The 27,915-nt window shown below is 41.3% G+C and overlaps 2 protein-coding genes across 15 annotated transcripts in view; one reads left to right on the top strand and one right to left on the bottom strand.

The window, feature by feature from the left end:
• Nucleotides 1-27,915, bottom strand: part of LOC114641130 (tripartite motif-containing protein 16-like protein) — a 353,855-nt gene that overhangs the window by 166,309 nt on the left and 159,631 nt on the right. For 3 of the 11 annotated variants that reach the window (XM_051925862.1, XM_051925857.1, XM_051925854.1), the window contains exon 5: nucleotides 3,432-3,497. The exons of the other annotated variants lie outside the window; for them this stretch is intronic. In XM_051925862.1, the coding sequence (XP_051781822.1) occupies nucleotides 3,432-3,497 (66 nt within the window). The remainder of the gene's footprint in view (nucleotides 1-3,431; nucleotides 3,498-27,915) is intronic. 11 annotated transcript variants of the gene reach the window in all.
• Nucleotides 1-27,915, top strand: part of LOC114641128 (tripartite motif-containing protein 16-like) — a 377,528-nt gene that overhangs the window by 222,792 nt on the left and 126,821 nt on the right. The window lies entirely within an intron of this gene.

Here is a 27,915-nt window from a genome sequence, read left to right as displayed (position 1 = left end):
ATGAGGGATTTCTGTTATTTCAGGAAAAGTTACGAACCACCATTTTCTACATAGATTACCTGTCTGTCTGTCTGTCTGTCTGTCTGTCTGTCTGTCTGTCTGTCTGTCTGTCTGTCTCTCTCTCTCTCTCTCTCTCTCTCTCTCTCTCTCTCTCTCTCTCTCTCTCTCTCTTATATTGCCTAACATACCTATCTATCTCAAGGTCCTGACTCTCAAGTCATAAAAGTTCCCTAGGCCTCCTTTTGTAAACAGCAGGGTCATTCCCAGCTCTTCATAGGCTGGTTATTCTGCCCCCATTATCACCCACTGTTTCTAAATGGCTAACTCTCACCACTTCATCCCCTAAGAGCTCATGTGTGTGGAGTGTACCTGCGCAATCCCAATTTTCTGTCTAATAAGTGTAAGCTGACCACAGTAATTGTCATCCCCCTTTCTTTATTCCACATAGCAGACTCTTTGCTTTTAATTTCAGACGTACAAAGTTAAATAAATGAAAACACAATTATTGAGACCCTCAGCTAATATTCTATAACACATTGTTTCCAAGTGAGAACTGCCATCATACACTTCCTGTGGCTCTGGATGAGATTTCTACTCCACTTGACCCACTCTTCTTGAGGTCTGATGGAAACTGTAATTTCCAGGTTTTTCCATGGATGTTGACTTGGATTCAGTTCAGAGCTCATAGTAGACCACTTCAGAACATTCCAATGCAATTTCCACCATATTTGGGTGGTCTTACTTCTATGTTTTGGCAGACCCATGACTTGCACCGGAGACAGAGCTTTGTGATGTTCAGATTCAGTGCATCACATTAATGAGCCTCCTCCATTTTTCATATTTTTATTTATTATTTTGAACACATCATCTTGTCTTCTGTGGACACAAAGCTACTGTGATCTAATTTTAGTTTCATCAGTCCAAAGGACTTCTCCAGTTGCTCTACAATGTGCATTTTAGAAAACTGCAATCATTTTTTTTGTTTGTTTTGTCTTTCAGTAGTGGAGTCAACAGATGAAGTGACTTGAATCTTGCAGGTCAGCCTGAATGCATCTTGGTGTTTTCCTTGGTTCATTCTACCTCCATTTGAACTCTCCTTCTGTCCTATCTGGGGTCATTTTTGTTTTTGTGGCCACATCCAGGAAAGTTGGTTACAGTCCCATGGACCTTAAACATCTCGATAATATTAGCTGCTCTAGTCTGAAGCTCTTTGGAGATGGTCCTGTACAGTTTACCTTGACCGTGCTTGGCTCTGACTTTCTTCCTTTACTCCTGTTCTCTTATCCAAGTTCAGCTTGAGGCACACAATAACACAACACAGCTGAGTTAAGACTTTGCTCCATTCAAATGGACTGAGTGACTGAAGACCCCAGTGACGCTCGTTAGACGAATCAGTCTGCTGGAGATGTCAGGACAGTCCAATGAGGTCTTTTAACTGCTAAGGACTGACAATGATTTTCTCCCTTCCTTTTTCATTTGTTTTAATGTTTAAAATAAGTGAAGTTGTGAACCCAAAGCAAAGTGCCTGCTCTGTGGAGGAAAGAATGTTGGATGCCAAGTACTTTAGTGAGCTATAACTTATTTCACATAAAATTGCGGTTTGTTTATAAACTAATACTTTTGGCTATGTCTGAATATACATTCAAGTTAAAATTTAAGAACCGTCATCATTCAATGTACATACTGTATGCGCTTTATAAAGTGGCTCAGGTTGTGCAATATTATAACTGTAGTGCAAGTTTACAGTGAGATAATTGTACTTATAAGTACAAACAGTTCTCCAAGGAGCACTTGATGGACTGATTGAGTGCGTTTAAAGCTCTTGGGATGAAACTGTTTCTGAAGCGCAAGGTCCCTACAGGAAAGGCTCTGAAGCATTTGCCCTGTGGGAGAAGTTCAAATAGACTGTGCATGGCTGAGGCAGCGTGTGCTTGATGCTGTATCCCGATAATCCGATCAGCTGCTGTAGAGCTGTGATTCCACACTCAGATACAGTGGGTTAAATACTCTGAGTGGTGCACTGACAATGACAACGCTAAAGCAGCTATGGTATTTGGAATAGTTTGGCCATTCAGTGCACCATTCTATTGTTACAGGTTGATTACAATCATATGCCTTAAAATTATAAACAATATGCGGTTAATTTCAGTGTATTTCATAGGGGATGTGAATCTAAAAAATTTAGGGAAGCCACATAGGAACAAACAGCACTGCATTGACTCTGGGTGCCACCAGTTTGTAAAACCAAGCCGAAAACTTGCGCATGCCAGGGATTGAGCTAGTGTGATAATGTGCGTGGCTTTACTCCAAGTTTAATTTTTATAAATCGCAATGCGAGCATGGAAACGGACGTACACAACATTTATACATGAGGCCCGAGGACTGTTGGGAACTATGTGCTCCCAACAGATAAAGCTAAGATAGAGATATTTGGCCACAGTACCAAAAGACATGTTTAGCAAACACCAAAGACAGAATTTTGATTCCATCTGCATAGCATGTTGGTGGAAATGCTCTGGTTTGGGATTACTTTGGTGAATCGGGTCTGGGAACTCATCAGTATAGAATCCATTATGAATTCTTCATTGTTACTAGAGGGCGCTTGAGGATAATGTGACAGGACTGAATCTCGACACGACAATGAACCTAAACATACTTGAGAGGTAATACTAGCTCTTAAGAGACAACGGGGGGACGTAGTTTCTCCATGGATTGAAGTGGCATATCTGTTCACTTTACTTTGAGTAAATTAATGCAAAATAAAATATTCATTTCTTTTTGTTTCAACAACTTCTCTCTTATTTGTAAATACTGATTAAACCGAGATCAAATTTTGATATGTCCACATGTTAAAAACAAAAAAATATAATGGGGTGTACTTACTTTGTTAATGGAAGTTATATATATATATATATATATATATATATATATATATATATATATATATATATATATATATATATTTGTTTTTTTATTGCATACAGTGTGCTGTATAAATAAATTATTAATATCATTATTATAACTGAAATAGACAAACAACAGAAAGGCAAGGCTAGACAACAGAAATAAAAAACAGCAGGAAGTGATAACAAATAAATGAGACAAAAGAAAAAGGAAAAAGAACAATGAAGGTAGGAGTTGACTGATAGGAAGTCTGGCGTAGTCGGCAGAATTTTATTTGGTGCGTGTTTTAATTCATTCACCAGTCACTTCAGAGAGTCTCGTCCAACAGACTGCTTTAGTGATTCACTTCCTGGTCTTTTGTATCCCATAATGCAGCAGTCTCAGGACCCCCATCACTTTCAGCTTCTCAGTCACACAGCACTCACACTGCACTTTCTGATGGTTACCGCACTATAACTCTGACCCGAGATATTAAAACAGAAATGATTTCTATTGTGATAATCTATTCAATCAAAGCACAAACTCACATTGTAAAAACTCCTCTCTGCTCTGAGGTTCAGGAGGCTGTAGGGTGAAAACTGGAGCCTTACGTCCTGAAAAAAAGCCAAAAAGAATAATGGAGATTGTGAAGATGATACCTTGCAATGTTAGCTAATTTAAAGATGTACTGCAAATGCACTGCAGATATATTAAACCACAAAATGGCAAGCAGTGAAAGTGCAAAATGTGACAGTGTGACAGCAATGCAGAAACAGCATTCAGCATACAGACATACACATTTATAAATATACAGTGCCCTCCATAATGTTTGGGACAAATACACAGTTTTCCTTGAATGCCCCCTCTGCTCCACAGTTTAGACTTACAGATCAAACAATTCAGATGTGATTAAAGTGCACATTGTCGGCTTTCGTTCAAGGGGATTTGCACAAATTGCGATCACAGCATGTTGAAATGACAACACTTTTTCTACACGGTAACCCCATTTCACTATTTGGGACAGTTGATGTCACCGCTGTCTGTGATGCCTCAGGTGTGTTGCACTGCTTCATAAGATACTTTGGCTTCCTTCTACCCTTTGGGATCTGTTCAACATGAGGACAAGAGCTGTGCCAGCGAAAGTCAAGGAAGCCATTATGAGGCTGAGAAACAAGAATAAAACCATTCAGACCTAAACCAAGTATCTGGAATATCATGATAAAGAAAGAACACACTGGTCAGTTCAGTAATTGCAAAGAGACTAGTAGGCCAAGGAAGACCTGCACTACTAATCACAGAAAAATCCTCACTATGATAAAGAAAATGCCCCAAACACCTGTTTGATGGATCAGCGTCAAGGACAACTATCAGCAGAAGACTTCATGAACAGAAATCCAGAGGCCACGCTGCAAGATGCAAACCACTAGTTAGCCACAAAAACAAGATGGCCAGATTAGTTTGTGGAAAACACAGAATAAGAGCCTACAGAATTCTGGGAAAATGTCTTGTGGACAGATGAGTCACAGATGAACCTGATCAGAGTGATTATAAGAGCAAAGTGTGGAAACCACAAGGAGCTGCCCAAGATCTTAAGCAGATCACCTCATCTGTTAAACATGGCGGTGCTGGGGATGTTATGGCTTGGGCATGTATGGCTACCACAGGTCCTGGCACACTTCTCTTCATTGATGGTGGAACTGCTGATGGCAATGGCACAATGAATTCTGAGGTGTAGAGAAACATCTGCTCAACCCAGCCAATGCTGATGCACAAACCAGGGTTAGGTCAGGAAGGGCATCTGGTGTAAAACTTGTGCTAGATCAATATGCGGACAACAATACAGATTACCATACTTGAATGGTCGAGCTCTGGGTTAAAAATGACCGCCACCAGTACTGTTAGACAACAGGGTGCTGGTGGAAATTGGGCTACTGTTGGCTGAAGAAGGAAAAGAAGAGGGAGGAGACGTGTCCGAAGACAGGAGGAGAGAAAGAATGTAAAGAGAGTGGAACTGAGGGTAGGAACTTTGAATGTTGGCAGTATGACTGGTAAGGGGAGAAAGTTAGCAGATATGATGGAGAGAAGAAAGGTTGATATATTGTGTGTGCAAGACACTAAATGGAAGGGGAGTAAGGTCAGGTGGATCAGAGGTGGATTCAAATTGTTCTATCATGGTGTAGATAGGAGGAGAAATGGAGTAGGAGTTATTCTGAAGGAACAGTATGTCAAGAGTGATTTGGAGGTGAAAAGAGTGTCAGGCAGAGTGATGATTATGAAGCTGGAAATTGGAGGTGTGATGATGAATGTTTTTAGCACATATGCACCACAAGTTGGGTGTGCAATGGATGAGAAAGAAGATTTTTGGAGTGAGTTGGATGAAGTGATGGACAGTGTACCCAAGGGACAGAAAGTGGTGATTGGAGCAGATATCAATGGGCATGTTGATGAAGGGAACAGAGGAGATGAGGAGGAGATGGGTAGGTATGGTGTCAAGGAGAGGAATAAAGGAGGTTAGGTAATAGTGAATTTTACCAAAAGGATGAACATGGCTGTGGTGAATGCGTATTTTAAGAAGAGGGAGGAACATAGGGTGACTTACAAGAGTGGAGAAGATGCACACAGGTAGATTACATCCTATGCAGAAGAGTCAATCTGAAGGAAATTAAACACTGCAAAGTGGTGGCAGGGGAAAGTGGTCTGTAGAATGACGTTGGAGATCAAGAAGAGGTGGAGAATGAGGGCAGAGCCAAGGATCAAATGGTGGAAGTTGAAAAAAGGAAGACTGAAAGGTTGAGTTCAGAAAGGAGGTAAAACAGGCACTGGGTGGCAGTGAAGAGTTACCAGACAGCTGGGCAACTACAGCAGATGAAGTAAAGGTGACAGCAAGAAGGGTGCTTGGCGTGACATCTGGAAAGAGGAAGGAGGAAAAGGAAACCTGGTGGTGGAATGGGGAAGTACAGGAGAGTATATAGAGGAAGAGGATGGCAAAGAAGAAGTGGGATAGTCAAAGAGATGCAGAAAGTAGACAAGAGTACAAGTAGATAAGGCACAAGGTGAAGTGAGAGGTGGTGAAGGTTAAAGAAAAGGCATATGATGAGTTGTATGAGAGGCTGGACTCTCAGGAGCTTGAAAAGGACCAACTCTCTGGATGGTGCTTCGTCCCTCAAGAAGATGTTGATCCAAACATACTGCTGAGGCAACATAGGAGACTTTCAAACCTAAACTGTGGAAAATTCTTGAATGGCCAAGCCAGTCCCCTGATTTCAATCCAATCGAGCAGGCCTTCCATATGCTGAAGAAAAAACTTAAGGGGACAAGCCCCCAAAACAAGCAGGAGCTGAAGATGGCTGTATTAGAGGTTTGGTAGAGTATCACCAGAGAAGAACCTGAGCACCTGGTGAGGTCTTTTAATTGCAGACTTGAAGCAGTCATTGAATTCAAGGGATATGTGGCAAAGTCCTAAATAGAACAGCTTTAATAGACCTGCCATTGCTGTATCCAGACATTATGGTGCCCTGAAATAATGTTGAAAAAATGTCATCTCTACATGGTGTGACCAAAATATATGCAATGTATGCAATTTTTAAATGAAAGTGTGCAATGTTCACTTTAATTATGGAGCAGAGAAGTAAATCAAGGAAAATGTGTGTTTTTCCAAAATATTATTGAGGTCACTGTATATAATAAAACATCCTTGATCAAAGGCTGGTAAATAAATGTTAAAGAGCAGGCCTTCTTCATGCATCTCACCACTCAATGTCCTCTTATCATCACTCTTGTCTTCAACAGAACAGATGCTGTACCTGATGTCAGTGTCATGATGTCCCACTGGCTGATCTTCTCCACACACTTTGTCAGACATGACAGCTCCTTTCTCAGGTCCTCAGAAGAGAAATCAGGAGTGAGGGTGAAGCTGAGCGAGTCTCCGTCAGCAGGAAGGACACAGCAAGATGCGAAAGTCTGCATCGGGAGAGAAGAGAGGATGAGATTTCAGAGAGGACCAACAAAAAGAAACATTGGTTTGAAGATCTTTAATTGATTAGTGTACAATGCTACACCCTATCCTGGATGATATCGCTATAATTCACTATGCTTTAAGTGATGTATTCAATTTGGAATGCAAGTCAACCTCAAATTGACCTTGGACCCCTTCCTGCTATGCTGATAGATCAAATATGAAGAAGAAATTAATATAAAGATAAAGACCGGATCTGTAACCACACATCCCAACACATACAGTATACAAATAACACATGAGGAAAAAATGTTAGACAGCAGACAACACAAGACGTCCACAAATTCTGGTTGCTTCTGATATGAAGTGGTGGTCTTTCTGCTGGTCTCCAGATGTGCTATCCCAGAGTTAAACAACTGTATACAGCTCACCCAATCTCGATCCTCCAAACTGTCCTGTTCATTTCTTGATGTACTGCGTCAGTTCAGGAATAGCCATGTTGTAAAATTCTTTGAAGTGACTACTTCCAAAACAAAAAAGGATTCAATGCCTGAGTGAGACAATCTTCTCTCTGGTCTTAGATGGTCAGCGTCTGTTTCATCACCAGTAAATGTTGTGTTTTATTCTGTTCGTTATTTAACTGTAAGTTGGCATCAATCACCATGGTAACCTACCAGAAATCATCACAACTGACCATACTGGACAGAGGTTGCCACTATTGTTGTCTGCCCAAAATGCCTGCCTTATTCCTTCCATTTTTTATAAGTAACCCAGGGAGATACAAGGTTCACATTTAGGATGACACAACAGAGACACAGAAGACAAACCAGTAAAATACGTTGTGTGTTAGCGCCACACGTGTCACGGACAGTCAAATTGGATTTAAATGGGGAGATCTCCTCATTCATTTATGGGTTACTAACAAAATACCCGCACTTCGCAGCGGCGAAGTACTGCCTTAAAATTGTTATTAAGAAGAAAAGAAAACATTTTTAAACTGAGGGAAAATATACCAATAATTATTTGTTAAGGATCTCTTTATATACCAAGTTGTCAGTTCGGCCCTCCGGTTGTAATATGAGCAAGCTGTGCGCTGAGCTTACTCTTGAGCATGCAACGTACAGTTGGCCATGTGAAAAGCAATCGTGCCTCAGATCAATGCCAACCTTTTGTAGGGTCTGTCCCTGAGACTTATTAATTGTCATTGCAAAGCAGAGCCTTACTGGAAATTGGAGGCGTTTGAATTGAATTTGGAGATCAGAGGGTATAACGGGGGTGCAAGGAATAAAAACTCTCTCCCCTGAGCCACTGCCAGTAAAAATAGTTGCCTCAATTAGGTTCTTTTGCAGACACGTGACCTGAAGTCCCGTGCCGTTACAAAGTTTCGGTGGCTGTACGCAAATCCACAATCAGCTTTTTTGAGCCAAACCTGTTGTCTTCTTATGAGCTGGTCTTTATTATTGGGATCGTACCTAGAAACAGAAGCTTTATTAACTTTTGGATTTGTGTGCGAATAGTTAGCGGCAGTGTCTCTATTAACTTGTGGATTTGCCTGCAAGTATTTAGTGGCAACGTCTCTATGAACTTGTGGATTTGCCTGCGAGTATTTAGCGACAGCGTCTCTATGAACTTGTGGATTTGCCTGCGAATATTTAGCGACAGCGTCTCTATGAACTTGTGGATTTGCCTGTGAGTATTTAGCGACAGCGTCTCTATGAACTTGTGGATTTGCCTGCGAGTATTTAGCGACAACGTCTCTATGAACTTGTGGATTTGCCTGCGAGTATTTAGTGACAGTGTCTCTATGAACTTGTGGATTTGCCTGCAAGTATTTAGCGACAGCGTCTCTATGAATTTGTGGATTTGTCTGTGAGTATTTAGCAACAGCTTGTCTATTAACTTGTGGATTTTTCTGTGAGTATTTGGCGGCAGTGTCACAAAGCTGTTTCCGTCTAGCTGCATCAGAAATTGTACCACGACGTCTGACACGCCTCCTTTTTACTGTTTTCTCACAGCTTGGATTGCTGCTGTCATAATAGGTTTGAGTTTCATGGTTTGTTTCAATTACGTTAGTATTTGCAGGACTTGTTGTGTTGAAGTGACATTCGGCGTCTGTCAAGCGTTGTAAGCATACAACCGGTTTCATCAATAACTTCGCATCCAGCTTTTGAGAGTTGAAACATTCATAAACATCAAAGTGTCCACTACTCAAATCGTCACCTGTGAATCTAAGATGTTTAAGAGGCATTGGCGGTTCTCCAAACGTGTAAAATAGGCAGGCAGCCAACTACGTGGGAGGCCGGGGGACGCAGGACACAATCCCGCCTCTCACGGCGACTGAGCTGCAAGCTATGGACGTATATATGTACGTAAGTAAGATTCAGTTATGACCGTTACACGTAGAATTTCGAAATGAAACCTGCTTAACTTTTGTAAGTAAGCTGTAAGGAATGAGCCTGCCAAATTTCAGCCTTCTACCTACACGGGAAGTTGGAGAATTAGTGATGAGTGAGTCAGTGAGTGAGGGCTTTGCCTTTTATTAGTATAGATTAATGACAAGAGTATTTCAGTGTAGTGGGAAATAAGAGATCATCGACTTGACTTTCAATAAGCTTTTCATGCAGGACTCTGTGAGAGCCGAGTCATCAGACTATAGATAATAGGACTGAGGGTACGATGGGCAGACAGGTGAAGAACTGACTTGAATTCTGAGACGAATTTAATTGAAATTAAATATAAACAATTATACAACAAAGCAAGAAAGATCTTCAATATAATTAAACAATGGAAGGTCTGCACTAGAAAGTGTAATTTTGGATGAAGACTTGAGAGTATTTGTGTGCTCATCACCATCTTCAGCTGGGCAGAGTAGAGAAGGCTAGTGAGAAGTGGAGTTATATAGTGCCTGTGATGTGTTTTGGCATAAAGGTACTAGGAGGTGACATGTCAGTAGTGTTTACAAATATACATGGAGTTTATGGCATCTATTGTCAGGTGGCATCAATTCAAATTAAGTTAGCTGAGCGTAAATTTCATGCAAATCTATTTCCTGTCAAAGACAAGTGTAAATACATGAAACAAGTGCAGCTGGAAGAAGAAATTCAAGAGACTTTTCTACATTTTTCAATATTAGGGGGATATGAAGAAACATTCAGCATTGCAATGAATTTCCTGTTCTTGCCATTTGTAAAAACTCCTCAGATCTTTTAAATTTCTTTTTAAATATTCTCAGGTCCCACACAGCCCAGTCTGCTCATATTTCCTGTGAAGCGTTGTTCTCACCTGCAGGAAGTGGACATGGTTCTTGCTGTCTGAAAGCTCCTTCAGATCAGCATCTCTCTTCTTCAGCTCCTCAATCTCCTTCTCCAGTAGCTCCATGACTCCTTCAGTCTTCTCTGATTCTCTCGTCTCTTGTTCTGTGATCCTATCAACCAATTTCTTCTGAGTTTCTTCAATGCAGAGGATCAGATCACTAAAAATCTTCTTATTTTCCTCTAATTCTGATTCCACTGATATCTGATTGAATATAAAGAAACATTGAATTGAGTCACATAAAAAGAAACACCAGTCATGAGACACTGTTGTTGGTATTTGATGTTATAAAGGATAGTGTGGATTGGCTGGTACCCTGGCAAAGATGTCTGGAGTCTAGAATAATGGAGGGGTAGTGAGAGACTGTTTACCAGTGAGATATATTCATCCAGTATTAACCTCTGATAGTTGCCTGAAAGGGTGAATGGGATATGATATCTGAACAATCAGCACTTTTGAGGTCCTTTAGAGCTATTACAAGGATCTACCAAAGGGACAGTGCCATTATCCTATGACTTCTCTAACCCAGGAGGGCTTCTGAGATGTTTCCCTCTTATTCTGGAAGTACCATTGGGTTATTAAAAACAGCTAGGAGAGGAAGACTTGGAATAAGAGAAGTAGTGGGAAAGAAGAGGAAAAGGAGTTTAGGTGTTGTAAAGAAAAGCCTGCATGCTGGAAGGTAATTATGTGAAATCTAAAGAGTCTGTCGGATCCAGAGACTTGTGAGAGGTAGTTGTGTTCTTCTTTGGGCTATGAGATGCTGCTTGTTGGTTGTAATGTCAAACCTTTGAGATGGAGATATCACACACGAGTATGTTGTGGTTGGTCAGGAAATTCTCATTTAATTTAATTTCTTGAACTCTCTGATAATTTATTGTCCATTATCTTTTATCCAATGCACCACAGATACGATGTTTGCTCTGAGGATGTTGATGGAGAAGTATACAGAAGGTCAGAAGGAGTTGCATTGCATCTTTGTGGACATGGAGAAAGCATATGACAGGGTGCCTAGAGAGGAGTTGTGGTATTGTATGAGGAAGTCGGGAGTGGCAGAGAAGTACAGTAGGAGTGATAGAGGTGGGATTACATCAGGGATCGGGTCTAAGCCCATTCTTATTTGCAATGGTGATGGACAGGTTGACAGACGAGATTAGACAGAAGTCCCCGTGGACTATGATGTTTGTTGATGACATTGTGATCTGTAGCGATAGTAGGGAGCAGGTTGAGGAGACCCTGGAGAGGTGGAGATATGCTCTAGAGAAGGGGGGAATGAAGGTCAGTAGGACCACCACGACAGAATACATGTGTGTGAATGGGAGGGAGGTCAGTGGAATGGTGAGTATGAGGGGAGTAGAGTTGGCAAAGGTGGATGAGTTTAAATACTTGGGATCAACAGTACAGAGTAATGGGGATTGTGGAAGAGAAGTGAAAAAGAGAGTGCAGGCAGGGTGGAATGGGTGGAGAAGAGTGTCAGGAATGATTTGTGATAGACAAGTATCAGCAAGAGTTAAAGGGAAGGTTTACAGGATGGTAGTGAGACCAGCTATGCTATATGGGTTGGAGACAGTGGCATTGACCTGAAAGCAGGAGACAGAGCTGGAGGTGACAGAGTTAAAGATGCTAAGATTTGCACTGAGTGTGACAAGGATGGACAGGATTAGAAATGAGGACATTAGAGGGTCAGCTCAAGTTGGACGGTTGGGAGACAAAGTCAGAGAGGTGAGATTGTGTTGGTTTGGACATGTGCAGAGGAGAGATGCTGAGTATATTGGGAGAAGGATATTAAGGATATAGCTGCCAGGGAAGTGGAAAAGAGGAAGGCCTAAGAGAAGGTGGTGAGAGAGGACATGCAGGTGATGGGTGTGACAGAACAAGATGTAGAGGACAGAAAGATATGGAAGAAGATGATCCACTGTGGCGACCCCTAACGGGAGCAGCCAAAAGAAGAAGAACTTTTATCCAATGTCAAACTTAGGGTTGTGAGTCTTCATTTCCCAGGCTGATATATTTCTAGTTAATTTGTGAACTTCTCATTATTACTGATAATTCTGCCATTGCTGCTATGGCTCTCATTTGTATGGCTCATCCAGGTGTTGTAGGGGGTTAGTGTGCACTTCGAAGTGGCTTAGGCCAAGACACTGACTAGAGTAGTGATGGGTGGGCCACAGTCTAATGTAAGTTTAAAGTTAGAGGTGCACCAGTCCTGGTGAGACTGCAGAGATCAGAAGGCTTGGGGTTGGATAAAGTGGGCCAGGATGCGGTACTAAAGTAACCTTAACGTGTATCATAGGTTCGATAATGAAAGCAATTAGTGAAGAAAAGATTGGGTGACCCATGTCAAGAACAGGATTGTTAGTGAGCAGTCAGCATGGGTTTAGACGGGTGAGTTCAGGTTTCGCTAATTTAGCTTCATACTTTCTGAACCTGTAATCAAACAACAAGTAACACTGTTACCTGTGAAATTTCATAGAGGATAAAATAAAACGTTTTCTCCTTCTCCCTTTTTATGCTTCTACACACCATCAGTGAAGCTCTGTTGTCTCTTCCGGTTTTAATTTCTTATTTCTTTCATTTGATGTATCAACTTAATTTCACTCACCTTCATCTGCTCCATCGCCGTCTTTGTCTCCTTCATTTTCTTCTCTCTCTCCTCAATTCTCCTTGTGATTTCACTTTGTGTCGCCTCCAGCTGTTTCTGTTTGGACACACAAGTGGACACGCGTGTTCTTATCAGATTTCACTTGTTCTCTTTGTGAGTCCTGGCATTTTACATTTTGTGACACAATTTACTCCATTTGTAATGTGTTGTCTTTTTTGTCTGCATATTGACACAGTAGGTGGCACACAGATTTGACTCAACAAATATACAACAATATTAAAAGAAAAGTTTAATTTACCAGTTCAATTGAAGATGGAGTTTGAGTTTATGAATGGAAGATTTTGAACGCACACTGGTGTACAAGTCAGCTCTTGAGATGTAGAAGATATGGGATTTCAGAAGTTCACACACACCAAAAACTACATGGGACTGTGTAGGGTTAAGAAACTCCTGAAAACCCAGAAGGACTTGGACATGTAACAGCTGGAATGGTATGACCTACAACATCATTTGATAACCCAATTCAAACTAGTGAGAACGTTGTGACATGTTTTGTTATTTTTCGGAGTCAGTTGAGATAAGTGAATCCACTAAGTTGTGCTTGTGATGAATTCAGAAAGAAAGCCATCTCATGTTTTAATAGAAAACGAAGATAAAAGAGGAAGAACACTACAATACAAGGCAAAGGTGACCAACACTCTGCAACAGCAAACGATATAAATAACAGCCTTGGGGGAAAAAAAAGTCTGATGTTACTCATGTCACATGATCCACATGTCAGTTATCCAGTCGTTCACGTACAACATACAAAGAACAGGCGGTTTTGATTAAATTTTGTTAAATAAATACTCCCATTAAAGTCAGTGCCATAAGTAGGAAATGCATTCACAATATTAAGATTTTCAATTCAGGGCGTGACTTTTTTTTTTTTTAATTTTAATAATTTTATTGTAATCCTTCATACAAATTGATCAATTTTTACAAAAAATACGATTGATAAACAACTCAACCCCCACCCCTGAGAGAGAGCATGGTCAATCGGGTAAAACATAAGGCTTGTAGACAGACCTAAATTGATGAGTTGAATAGGCCAGTAGAGATGAATGGAGAAGAAAAAGACATATGGAGATAATTACTCCCTCAGTGCTTTAAGAGCTTATTCTAAAATTTTATTGATTATATCCTGCCAGGTTTTAAAAAAATTCTGCACAGATCCTTTGACTGAATATTTGATTTTTTCCAATTTCAAATAGTATAAAACATCGGTTACCCACTGACTTAAAAGAGGTGAGTTCAGATTCTTCCAGTTTAGCAAAATAAGTCTGCGTGCCAAAAGTGTAGTGAATGCAATCACAGTTTGCTTGTCCTTCTCCATTTCAAATCCATCTGGAAGAACACCAGACACAGCTGTTAGTGGATTAGGAGGGATTGTGATACCAAGGCCGTCTGAAAGGCACTTAAAGATTTTGGTCCAAAATGATGTTAATTTGGCGCAGGCCCAGAACATGTGACCCACTGAGACTGGGACTTGATTGCAGCGTTCGCAGCCCTGGAAACATTTTGGACAGTTTTAGGCGAGACAGATGTGCTCGATATATAACTTTGAGTTGAATAATTGTATGCTTTGCGCATATGGAGCTCAAGTGAAGTCTATGCATTGCTACTTTGCACTCCTTTTCTGATATATTAATTAAGAGATCTTTTTCCCATTGTCCTCTTGGATCTTTTAATGGGAGGGACTGTAAAATAATTTTATACATTGCAGAGAAGGTGTCTAAGTCCTTGAAATTGAGCAATATTTTTTCTAGCATGGACGAGGGTGCAAGATAAGGAAAATCGGGCAGGTTCTGTTTAACAAAGTTCCTAATTTGAAGATAGTGAAAGAAATGTGTAGGTGGAAAGTTAAATTTGGAGTGTAATTGTTCATAGAATGCAAAGATGTTGTCCATATAAAGATCTCAGCAATTTAATCCCTAATTTTTTCCAGATATTAAAAACTGCATGTGTTTGCGAGGGTTGAAAGAGGTGGTTCTCTTGCAGAGATGCCACAGATAAAAGCTTCTCCATCTTAAAATGCTTCCTACATTAGTTCCATATTCTAAATGAGTGAAGCACTATTGGGTTATTAGTATATTTGCGATAACTTGCATTTATTAAGGCACAAAGCAGGGAATATAAAGAAGTACTACAGGATTTTACTTCTATTGCGGACCAGGCCTGTGTATGTTCATTTATTTGTGTCCAGGTTTTTATGGCTTGTTTGTTTGCTGCCCAGTAATAAAACTGAAAGTTAGGTAGAGCCATGCCACCTTCTGCCTTAGGTCTTTGTAGGGTCGCTCTTTGGATACGTGGATGTTTTGAGTTCCAAATAAATGAGGTTATTGTTGAATCTAACTGCTTAAAAAATATTTATTGAAATATATTGGAATGTTTTGAAATAAAAAAAGAAGCTTAGGAAGAATATTCATCTTAACAACGTTAATGCTTCCAGCTAAAGTGAGATGAAGGATTGACCATCTATGTAAGTCTTGCTTAATTTTTTCCAAACAGACGTGACTCTTGACCAATGAATGATGTGCAGATCTGCCTATCATGACAGAGCAAGACAAGGACATCCTGCTTAACTAAAATTAGTCAGATCAAGCAGACTTTAAAAGAAGCAGTCCAGCTTAACTTCAAGAGAAGGTTCCAGTAACCCCATGCTGGGCAGGGGTATTCTTTTTACATTTATTGGTTTGGAGCCAGCCCTGGGAGAAGTGCCCACAGGTGAGAGAGCCTAGTGGCTGGGATTACTATGCGGTCCGGTGAGGCATTGCCCAAAAATGTGGCCTCCAGTGGACCCAACACCAGCAGAAAGAATAGGGACTTGGTACAATGTGATCTGGATGGCAGCCAAAGACAGAGGCCTTGGCAGACTAGATCCCAGACACACAAACTGACTCCTGCAACGTGGAAAGTCATCTTTCTTGGTGGAAAAGAGTCAGATTTGGTGGGTGAGGCAGAGAGATACCAACTAGATATAGTTGGGCTCATGTCCCTTACTCGCTTGGTTCTGGAACCAAAGTCCTTGAAAGAGGCTGGACTCCTTTACTCTGGAGTTGCCTGGGGGGGAAGACATCAGGTAGGAGTGGATTTTTATATTAAATCCCTGCCTGTTCAATGCCGTGTTGGGAGTCTGCACCAAAGAATGAGATGGCTGCCTTTGTGTGACTGAAGGTCACAGAGGGGAGCACTCTGACTGCCTATGCATCAAATGTCAGTTCAGAGTATCAGGCCTTCTTGGAGTCACTGGAGGGGATCCTGGAAAGGGTGCCAGCTGGAAAGTACTGGGAGACTTCAACACCCACATCAGTAATGATGGAGGCACCTAGAGAGGCATAAGTGGATGAAATGGCCTCCCTGATCTAATCCCAAGCAAAGTTTTGCTATTGGACTTCCGTGTTAGGCATGGTTTGTCCATAACAAACACCCTGTTCGAAAATAACGTGGCTCATAAGTGTACTTGCTACCAGAACACCTTAGGCCTAAGATCTATGATCGGTTTCAAATTCATCATATTTGGGGCAGAGCTGTCAACAGACCACCACCTGGTGTTGAGTTTGGTCAGATGGTGGGGGAGGCCCCTGTCCAGAAGACTTTCAATTCAAATCTCCAAAAGAGCTTGTCCCACATCCCGGCAGAGGCTAGGGATACAGAGTCCGAATGAGCCTTGTTCAAAGCCTCCATTGAGGAAGAGGCAGCAAAGAGCTGCGCCCTGAAGGTCATAAGTGCCTCTCGAGATGGAAACCCAAGGACCTAATAGTGGACATCAGTGGTGAGGGATGCCATCAGTCTGAAAAAGAAGGCTTTCTGTGTATGGTTATCAAGGGATACTCCCAAAGCTGCAGAGAGGTAACAACAAGCTAAAAGGGCTGTGCCCTTGGTAGACAGGGAAGCAAAAACCCTGGTGTGGGAGAAGTTTGGAGAAACCATGGAAAAGCTCAAAGAGGTCCTGGCGAATCAATAAGTGACTCAGAAAGGGAAGGCAGGGATTCACCCAAGCTGTTCCCAGCAAGGGTAAAGAAGTGCTGAGCTGGATTGAGGATGTTGTCTGTCAGTGGAAGGAACACTTTAAGGAGTTCCTGAACTCGATGGGCATGCTCTCTGTGGATGAGGCAGAGCCAGAGATGACGGAGGATCAATGTCCATTTACCTGAAGGAGGCACCTGACAATGTTAAGCAGCTCCAGAGTGTCCAGCTCCTGGTAGTGGATGAAATCCGCCTGTTCAATGTTTCTGTGCCCCTGGAGTGGTGGTTCCCATTTTTAAAAAGTGGACAGGATGGTGTGATCCAAATATCAGGAGATCACACTCCCCAGGCTCCCTGAGAAAACTTATGCTGGGGTATTAGAAAGGAGACTCCATCCAGTTTTGGAACCTCAGATCCAAGAGCAGCAATATGGATTCCATCCAGGCCATGGAATGATGGACCAGGACTTTACCCTCACAAGGATTCTGAAGGGAGCATGGAATACACCCAATCGGTCTACATGTGTTTTGTGGACTTAGAGTAGGTGTATGACTGTGTCTCTCGAGGGATGCTGTGGAGGGTTCTGGGAGAGTATGGTGTTCTGGAACCCCTAATAAGAGCTGTTTGGTCCCTGTGTAATCACAGTGAGATCTGTGTCCTGATACTCGGACAAACATCAAAACCATTTCCAGTGGGTGTGGGACTCCACCAAAGCTGTACTTTGTCTCCTATCTGGTTTGTGGTTTTCATGGACAGGATATTAGGGTGTAGTCAGGGAGTGGAAGTGGTCCAGTTCTGTGCCTTTAGAATCTCATCACTGCTTTTTGCAGATGATGTGATTCTGATGGCTTCATTGTGCTGTGAACTCCAGCACACATTAGGACTCTTTGTGACCGAGTGTGATGCGGAAGGTATGAGCATCAGCACCTCCAAAACGGAGGTCATGGTCCTCAGTAGGAAAAAGGTGGACTGTTTTTTCTGATTGGGAGTTGAGTTACTGCCTCAGGAGGAGTAATTTAAATACCTTGGGGTCTTGTTCATGAGTAAGAGGAAATAGGATGATGAGATAGACAGGGGCGGTGAGCACAGTTATGCGATCGTTATACTGATCTTTAGTGGTAAAGAAGGAGCAAAGCTCTCAACTTTCTAGTTGATCTATGTCCCTACCCTCACCTATGGTCGTGAACATTGGATAATGACTGAAAAAATGAGATATTGGGTACAAGGTACCAAAATGAGCTTTCTACACAGGATGGTTGGGCTCTCCCTTAGAGACAGGGTGAGAAACGCAAACATCTGGGAGAGGCTCGAAGTAGAGCCTCTGACCCTCTGCATCGAGAGGAGCCAATTGAGGTGGTTCAGGCATCTGATATGGATGCCTCCTGGATTCCCTGTAAAGGTTTTAAGGGCACAACCAACTGGGAGGAGACCCTGGGGGAAGATCCAGGGTTCACTGGGAGGAATATATATTCTAGATGGCCTGGGATCACCTTGGGATCCCACAGTATGGGTTGGCAAGTGTGGCTGGGGAAAATGACACTTGGGCCTTTGGACCTCTGTTCCTCAATGCTAAGATTGTTGCCTCCATGACCCAGCTTTGGATAAGTGGTGGAAAATGAATGGATGGATGTCCAGCCTTAGCCCCTGCTGTCCTTTTAGGGTGCCTTGATATCTTTGTGTGATTACTGCATTAAAAATCTTTTGAGACATTCACACAAAAGCAACCAGGTTTAGTTTGACCTGCGAGAAAATTTATCAAGTAGAGAATGCTCTATTTCTACTTACTAAATTCATCCACTAGATTTCACACACATGACAGTAATTGTTGAGATACCAAGCACCGCACCATATCATTAACATAAACACCTTTTTAATTCCAACCCTTTCCCTTCTAATGCCTTTAAGTTCTGACTGTTTCTAAAGTAGGACAGGCAGGGGTTCAAATGCAATCAAAAGAACATTTCTGGTTTTGCTTTGTTGCTGTTACTATGTCCTCTGCCTTGCTCATGCCGTTTATGTTTTATGGACGGATTCTCACTGGATTCATGCTGGAGTTTTTGTAAAGTTTTATTCCGTTTGCTGCATATATTTTGTGAGCCCTCTCCCCTGTACTCTTCCTCAGCCGGCATGGCTGGGTGAGTAAGTTCTTACTTTCTTAGTAGACCAGGATTAAGACTTTCTTAGCTGACTATGTTTATTGCTCAGCTGAAGTTAGTTTATGGGTTCTGGCTATCATGGTGGTGGCTGATATTGCTTTTTCTGATGATGATTACCTACTCTTCAACACAATTATGCTTTTACCGTATGCACTCCTGATTGGATGCGGAGACATACGGCTTATGCATGGAGCTTGCTATTACTCATCTGCGGTATACACACCGCTCCTCTCGCCATCCTTTTAATATTACCTCTGCATCCGCTGACACTATCTCCACGATTTGGTCTGTTAGACCTGTTTTTTCAAAAAAACTATCTGCAGGACGATGGAGTAGGCAGACGAAGTGGCTGAGACACCTTCCGCAGTTACCGGACTGGAGTAACCAAGGATTACTATCTGACTTAACTCTCCACTGTGCGCTCCTGAACTGCAGATCGTTAACAAATAAAACTACTTTCCTCAATGACTTATCTACTTCTAAAAAACTAGACATGCTGTTAGAAACATGGCAAAATCCAGGTGATTACTAACAACTAAATCTGCTTACCCCCGCTGGTTATAGTTACTTGTCTAAACCCTGTCTGACGGGCAACCACTATTGATTTTCACAACATTACGTCTTTTGATACGGCATGGTGGTGCAGTGGGTAGCGCTGCTGCCTCGCAGTTGGGAGACCTAGGGACCTGGGTTCGCTTCCCGGGTCCTCCCTGCGTGGAGTTTGTATGTTCTCTCCTTGTCTGCGTGGGTTTCGTCCCACAGTCCAAAGACATGCAGATTGGCGATTCTAAATTGGCCCTAATGTGTGCTTGGTGTATGAGTGTGTCCTGCGGTGGGTTGGCACCCTGCCCGGGATTGGTTCCTGCCTTGTGCCCTGGGATTGGCTGCAGCAGACCACCGTGACCCTGTGTTTGGATGGATGGATACGTCTTTTGAATACCTGGTGGGTAAAACCACTGGAAAAGCTTCACTGCACATTATATTAATTTACAGGCCTCCTAAGCTTCAGCCGGATTCTTTCTCTCATCTTTATGAAATACTCACTCATGTCTGTGGCATGTCTACTGCTGTTATTTTGTTTGGTGACCTTAATATTCACGTGGATTCTGACTGTCCATTTGCTTGTGAGCTGTGTTCGGTACTGGATTGTTTCAGTTTTGTGTAGCATGTTGGTTTTTCAACCCATGCTAAGGGCCATATTCTGTATGTTCCACTGGTCTATAGAATGTTTGTACATCTGGTTCTGTTATCGGTATCTCAGGTCACAAGCTGATTGGATTTAGTTTCACTTAACCCCTGTCTAAAATAAGTCTAAAATCTAAAAGAACCTATCGTAATATCACGAACATTAATCAGTTATCCTTTTCTCTGTCTGTCGGTGGCTCCTGTCTCCATGATGTTTCTGGGTTGTCTTGCCCTATGCAGATTTTATCTCTATATCATTCCACATTGTCACAAATTTTGAATCATTATGCACCTATTAAATCCTTGATTGTTCCTGGTCATCTCCATGGTTTACAGCAGAATTGTGTACCATGAAACAAACTGGTCGCCGCTTGGAAAAGCTCTGGAAAAAGACTGGCCTGGCTGTTCATGCCCTGGCTTACACCGAACACCTGAAGGAATACAGATGTGCCTTATCAGTGGCATGTTCAAAGTACTATTCTACCCTTATTGACTTTGGTACTTGTCGCCCTAGATCTCTTTTTAATACAGTTAACAGACTTTGTCAACCTACTGTTAAAAATCCTTATTCCTCTGTTGAGTACTATAACCTATTTTTGGACTATTCTCAGTCAAAAATTATGACCATATATATCAAGGTTTCTCTACCAACCATTCCTTGTCTCTGTCAACTGTTTCTACTTCTAAATCTTCAGTGTTCATTTATCTAAATTTAACTACACTACCAGTGATATTTTCATAACGAAAACGAGAACTAGAACTTAAAATATTGTTTTTCATTTTACAAGAATGAGAAATTAAATTAAGGCAAACAGAGAAACTAAAACTAAATAAAAATAAAAATTACTGATATGTGAATGAGCTAAAACAAGAACGAAAACTGAGTAAAAATGAAAAAACCAGTAATAACATTTTCGTTCACTCTGGTTCAGTCGTGCAGAACGGTTATTTGTAGGTCGCCCAGAGCGTTGTTACGTTGTGCTGTTCCTTATCTTGCAACTTGGGCTTACTGTAGTCACGTGGCACAACTTCTCTAAAGGACCGTTGTTTGTTTGTTCAGCACATTTGGCTTGTCAGGTTGAAGCAGTAAGCACTTGTGGTTGATGATGGCGAGTTTTGCGCAGATGTTTGCGGGCAAAAAGCGAGAAAGTAACTGTGGAAATACTTTAATTACAGTGCAGGTGATAATAAAAGCAAATGTAGCATGCGAGAAGAAGAAAAGAGTCTCAGAGTATCAGTGCAGGACCAGCTGGATCAGAGCTTAGTGGAAGTCCAGCACTTCTCTGGCACTATGACTACACTTCATACAGGGACATGCGGTCTCACCTGTCATCATGAAAAGTAAATAAACTAATAATGATAACATAAAATAAATGTATCCACTGGTCTGTGTTGTAAATGTGTTTTCTGTATGATTCCAATAATATTGATCATTTATATAGTCAAACTTACGGAGCCCTTGAGGGGACATTGTGTAATTTTTTTTTCTGGGGATTTTTTTGGTGCACACCAGATAGTTTCAAGTGAGCACCAGATAGTTTTAACCACACAGTAACTGAAAAGGGGCTCCATACCTATACATAATTGCTGATGCATAATAGTTCTGTTTTATAGTTGCAATTCGGAAAAACCCATCCATCCATCCATCCATCCATCCATCCATCCATCCATCCATCCATCCATCTATTATTCAACCCGCTATATCCTAACTACAGGGTCACGAGTGGTCTGCTGGAGCCAATCTAGCGCCTTCAATATCAGACAAAAATCTTCCTTCTTCACATGAAAACCATTTTTTTTATATTTTGTGTGCATCCATCGGTAGCCATGAAGCAGACCTGAGCTATGCAATTGTTGCTGTATAAACACAATAATGTCCCCAGTGTTGCTGTAGACCTGACGACGAAATAGACCTTTAGACTTCAATATACAATTGAAATGCCTTTCAGTGATAATGTATCCATGACAAACTGCAAGAACAAATGCTGTCTTTGTGTTTAAGATCAAGCTGAAAGTATACTTCTAAAAAGTCTCCAATTTCCATTTTTCCTAGTTTTCCTAACAAATATGCATCAGAAATTATGTATAGGTATGGATCCCTTTTTCAATTACTGTGCGGTTGAATGTATCTGGTGCTCACTTGAAAAAACCTCGGAAATAAAAATTACACAATGTCCTCTCGGGGGCTCCGTACAAAATCATTGAATTTGTGCATTTTCTGGTCAAATAAAGGGGAGAAACGCGATGTGCGCCTGCTGCAGTCTCTCTTTTTGTCACCAATATAATGTTTGCAGACTCGTTTATTATACACCTGACTGGCTAATATCTTTAATGAATGTATGTGACGTCCTCAGTCTTCCCGATCAGACATAAAACCGCAGTGAAAAGGCACAAGGTGAGGCAGACAGTACCATGAAGGGGACACATGTGAGCCCAGCTGGTGCTCGTTGCTGCTGTTCTTCTACACAGAGGAGCCGGTAAGTTAGCGAAATCAGAAAGTCAAGTGCACTGCAGCGGTCCGTTTATTTGTATTTTTTGTTCTGGCTGACTGCCGAAATGGAAGATTAAGATTTTTAAAACTAAAGGAAAATAAGGAGGACTTTTAAAAGAAAGTGAAGGAGATTTTCATGAAGGATAGGCGCATGGACTTCACTTACAAATAAAGGTATGACCAAAAAGGGTTTTCAATTTTAGAAAAAATGGGATCAGACTAAGAAAAAAAAATTCAATATTTAAAAAGTAAATTTTGACCTTCAATAAAATATTCTCTTGTTTTTCTTGTTATCCTTTTGTTGAACGTTCCGTATTAAAATTCATTAAAGCATCAGAATTAAAAGCTTTTAAAAATAACTAAATATTTCAATTAAGGTCAAAATTAAAATCCTTTTTTTTTGTACACCGCTCTATACTTTCATTTGTATTCTATGAGTTTGAATTGTGGAATTACAACAGCAAATTAGAACACATGGAGGGTGAGGAGCAAATGCGCTGTCTCCGCTCTCTCTCGCCGCTATAAATGTAATGTTCTTTCTTAGCCAAATATGTACCTTACCGATGTGTGTCTGTAAAGAATGCTGATAAGATATGAAACATAACCAGTAGCTGATGTGCATGCTGCCAGTTAAATAGTGAATAAGCGACACTTTTGGGTTCGTATATTTGTAACTCTGACTCTGAAGAAGTCAGTGCCTCACGAACCTCACTGCACGTCACTGTCCTTCAATACTGGCAGCAGAAATCAACAACATACAGTCTGCAGGTGCCCCTCATAGTGCTGAGGACCTCGTCTGTGTACCTGCATTACAGATGCTCATCAAGCGAATATTTTCACTGTGTGGCTATCTGTGCAATGGACGTCGTTGCAGCATGAACAAGTCTCTTGAAATGCGTGCTTGTTTAAAGCTTAACAGCAACGTGTTTATACAGACTGGTTTCTTGGCTTTAAACATTTGATCTACTGACTATACTCATTAGGTCACTTCATCTGTTTGATCATTGATAGTCAAGTTGTGTTTAACGGCATTATGAACTGTGAGTGTATTTTGTTGACTGAAACATAATTTGCATTAAAATATGTGTAGGCCAGTGTTTGTGGTTTTTGAAACAGAAAAAAAAATTAAAATTGTACTAATATTATATTAAAAAGCCAGAACTAAATAAAAATAAATATTGTTGACTCCATTGAAAACTAGAAGGAAATAAAAATAATTTTATAAAATTAAATAAAATCAAAAACTACAATGAATATCAGAACTGAAATATCACTGCCCACTACATCAACTTATATTGCTGAAGTAGTATCTAAATTAAATCAATCTACCTGCCACCTAGATCCTGCCCCTACTTTACTGATGAAGGCTTGTACTGATAAAGTTTATCAACTGTAGTTTCCACACCCATGTTGTTCCAAGTGATTTAAAAACTGCTTCTGTAACCTCTGTTTTATAAAAACCAGGCTTAGATCCGTTCCAGCTAAAATGACCTAATCTCTAATCTTCCATTTATGGCTAAGGTCTTAGAAAAGGTTGTTGCTGCTCAACTTGATGATTATTTAAACTTGCATGACTTGCTTTAGCCTTTTCAATCAGGACTCAGAGCCCCACATAGCACTGAAACTGCTTTACTTAAGGTAACCAAAGACTTACGTACTTACAGTATAACTGCAGATTCTGGGATGGCTGCTATTCTAGTTCTCCTTGACTTTTGATACAGTTAACCAGGACATTTTACTGTCCTGACTTTCAGCTGTTGGTATCTCTGGTGCAGCTCTTTCTTGGTTCACATCATACCTCAGTGATCGCCAGTATTACGACTTCATTAGGGAATACAAATCTGCCACTACTTCACTCACACAAGGTATCCCTCAAGGGTCAGTTCTCTGTCAAATCCTCTTTAAAATCTATGTGCTCCCATTAGGCAAGATTACTCGTCGCTTTGGTCTGAGCTTCTACTGCTATGCCGATGACACACAACTTTATATAAGTGTTGATGCAACTGCAACATCTTCACCTGTTACACTGACTGCATTCAATCATTGGATGACAGCTAATTTTTTATGACTTAATCCTAGTAAAACAGAAATCTTATTAGTTGGTACCAAATCTGTCCTCTCTACCCTTCGTGGGCTAAAAATTGACATTGATGGGATCCTGAGTCAACCCTCAGCATCAGTCGGTAATTTGGGTGTCATCTTTGGTCAGTTTCTTCCTTTTCAATCACACATTAGCTCAATGGTATAGGCAGCTTTTTTCACCTTCATAACATTGCTCATCTGCATTCTTTCCTCAGTGTGATACTGAGACACTCATTCACGCTTTCATCACTACCTGTCTGGACTATTGCAATGCTTTGTTTTATGGCCTCCCGACTAAATATATCGATAGATCACAGTATGTTCAGAATTGTGCTGCTCGTCTACTTACAGTGCCACCGGAAAGTATTCCCAGCGCATCACTTTTTCCACATTTTGTTATGTTACACCCTTATTCCAAAATGGATTAAATTCATTTTTTTCCTCAGAATTCTATACACAACACCCCATAATGACAACGTGAAAAAAGTTTACTTGAGATTTTTGCAAATTTATTAAAAATACAAAAATTGAGAAAGCACATGTACATAAGTATTCAAAGCCTTTGCCATGAAGCTCAAATTTGAGCTCAAGTGCATCCTGTTTCCCCTGATCATCCTTGAGATGTTTCTGCAGTTTCATTGGAGTCCACCTGTGGTAAATTCAGTTGACTGGACATGATTTGGAAAGGCACACACCTGTCTATAGAAGGTCCCACAGTTGATAGTTCATGTCAGAGCACAAACCAAACATGAAGTCAAAGGAGTTGTCTGTAGACCTCCGAGACAGGATTGTCTCAAGGCACAAATCTGGGGAAGGTTACAGAAAAAATTCTGCTGCTTTGAAGGTCCCAATGATCACAGTGGCCTCCATCATCCGTAAGTGGAAGAAGTTTGAAACCACCAGGACTCTTCCTAGAGCTGGCCGGCCATCTAAACTGAGCGATCGGGGGAATAGGGCCTTACTCAGGGAGGTGACCAAGAACCCGATGGTCACTCTGTCAGAGCTCCGGAGGTCCTCTGTGGAGAGAGGAGAACCTTCCAGAAGGACAACCATCTCTGCAGCAATCCACCAATCAGGCCTGTATGGTAGAGTGGCCAGACAGAAGCCACTCCTTAGGAAAAGGCACATGGCAGCCCGCCTGGAGTTTGCCAAAAGGCACCTGAAGGACTCTCAGACCATGAGAAAGAAAATTCTCTGGTCTGATGAGACAAAGATTGAACTCTTTGGTGTGAATGCCAGGCGTCACGTTTGGAGGAAACCAGGCACCGCTCATCACCAGGCCAATACCATCCCTACAGTGAAGCATGGTGGTGGCAGCATCATGCTGTGGGGATGTTTTTCAGTGGCAGGGACTGGGAGACTAGTCAGGATAAAGGGAAAGATGACTGCAGCAATGTACAGAGACATCCTGGATGAAAACCTGCTCCAGAGCACTCTTGACCTCAGACTGAGGCAACGGTTCATCTTTCAGCAGGACAACGACCCTAAGCACACAGCCAAGATATCAAAGGAGTGGCTTCAGGACAACTCTGTGAATGTCCTTGAGTGGCCCAGCCAGAGTCCAGACTTGAATCCGATTGAACATCTCTAGAGAGATCTTAAAATGGCTGTGCACCGACGCTTCCCATCCAACCTGATGGAGCTTGAGAGGTGCTGCAAAGAGGAATGGGCGAAACTGGCCAAGGATAGGTGTGCAAAGCTTGTGGCATCATATTCAACAAGACTTGAGGCTGGAATTGCTGCCAAAGGTGCATCGACAAAGTATTGAGCAAAGGCTGTGAATACTTATGGACATGGGATTTCTCAGTTTTTTTATTTTTAATAAATTTGCAAAAACCTCAAGTAAACCTTTTTCACGTTGTCATTATGGGGTGTTGTGTGCAGAATTCTGAGGAAAAAAATGAATTGAATCCATTTTGGAATAAGGCTGTAACATAACAAAATGTGGAAAAAGTGATGCGCTATGAATACTTTCCGGATGCACTGTACACACACTCAAAAATCTGCTCACATCACTTCTGTCCTCTGTGAGTTGCATTGGTTACCACTTTCTTCAAGAATCAAATATAAAATTATTCTCATCCCATTTAAAGCCCTTCATGGTTTATCCCCTCATTATCTGTCAGAGCTGCACTCCTTGCTCGTGCATTAAGATCATCGGACGCTCACTTACTCAGTGTACCTAAACACAGGTTAGTAACTATGGGTGGCAGAGCTTTCAGTGTGGTGGCCCCTAAAATCTGGAATGCTCTTCCTCTCAGCCTTCACAAGGAAAAATCTATTAATAATTTCAAAATTCTGTTAAAAACACATCTTTTCAATGATTATTATTCATTTTCTTGTGTGTAATGTCTATTGTCTTGATAATGTCTTTACTGAATTGTAAAGTATCTTTGAGTGTATGAAAGGTGCTACTGAAATAAAAATTATCCATCTATCCATCCATTATCCAACCCGCTATATCCTAACTACAGGGTCACGAGTGTCTGCCAGAGCCAATCCCAGCCAACACAAGGCGCAAGGCAGGAAACAAACCATGGGCAGGGTGCCAGCCCACCACAGAATAAAAATTATTATTATTATTATTATTATAAAAGCCAGATCGAATGTTATTTACCTCAATTTACTTATCTTCCTTTAGCGTAAAGTCACAAGCAGACTGCAGAGCTTCCTCTGTTTGATCGACACGGGCACGCTGATGCAGTACATGTACACTCAAGTGACTTCAGCTGCAGGTGGAAGCTCCTGTCGCACTCTATGCAACTGTAGTTACGGTCCTGCCTTTGTCCAGAAACGGCTCCATAAACTTTATGACCTTAGCCTCAGAAAGTCTTCTCCTGTGGGAGGACTGCTTTGTCAGCATGACCTTGTCGATCAAACACAGGAAGCTCTGCAGCTGCTTTTATCTGACCTCACTATACATTCTGATTGTGTGGCAGTGATGGGTGATTTTAATGTTGGCGGAGATCATGAATGTCCAGCTTTGATCCTGGAGAGCTGCAGTGTCTGCAGGATTTCCTTTCTGCTTTCTTACTCAGTGACCAGTTTCTGCTGCTTGTTGACTTCTTTTCCACTCATTTTAATTAATTATTTTTTAACACTCAATCCTCTAAATTTCTACATTTCTCCTTAAATTTCAGCCAACAAAAATCGGATGTAAAGTGAGCCAACAGCTAAGTCAGGGACTCAAACTCCAACCAGTTTCTTAATTAGAAGCCAATTCTTGTTCTTTATTAAACTCGTT

Source organism: Erpetoichthys calabaricus, chromosome 4 (assembly GCF_900747795.2).
Source record: "Erpetoichthys calabaricus chromosome 4, fErpCal1.3, whole genome shotgun sequence".
NCBI classification, from domain to species: domain Eukaryota; kingdom Metazoa; phylum Chordata; class Cladistia; order Polypteriformes; family Polypteridae; genus Erpetoichthys; species Erpetoichthys calabaricus.
The sequence above is the reverse complement of the archived record's forward strand: the minus strand, read 5'-3'. Positions and strand labels throughout refer to the sequence as shown.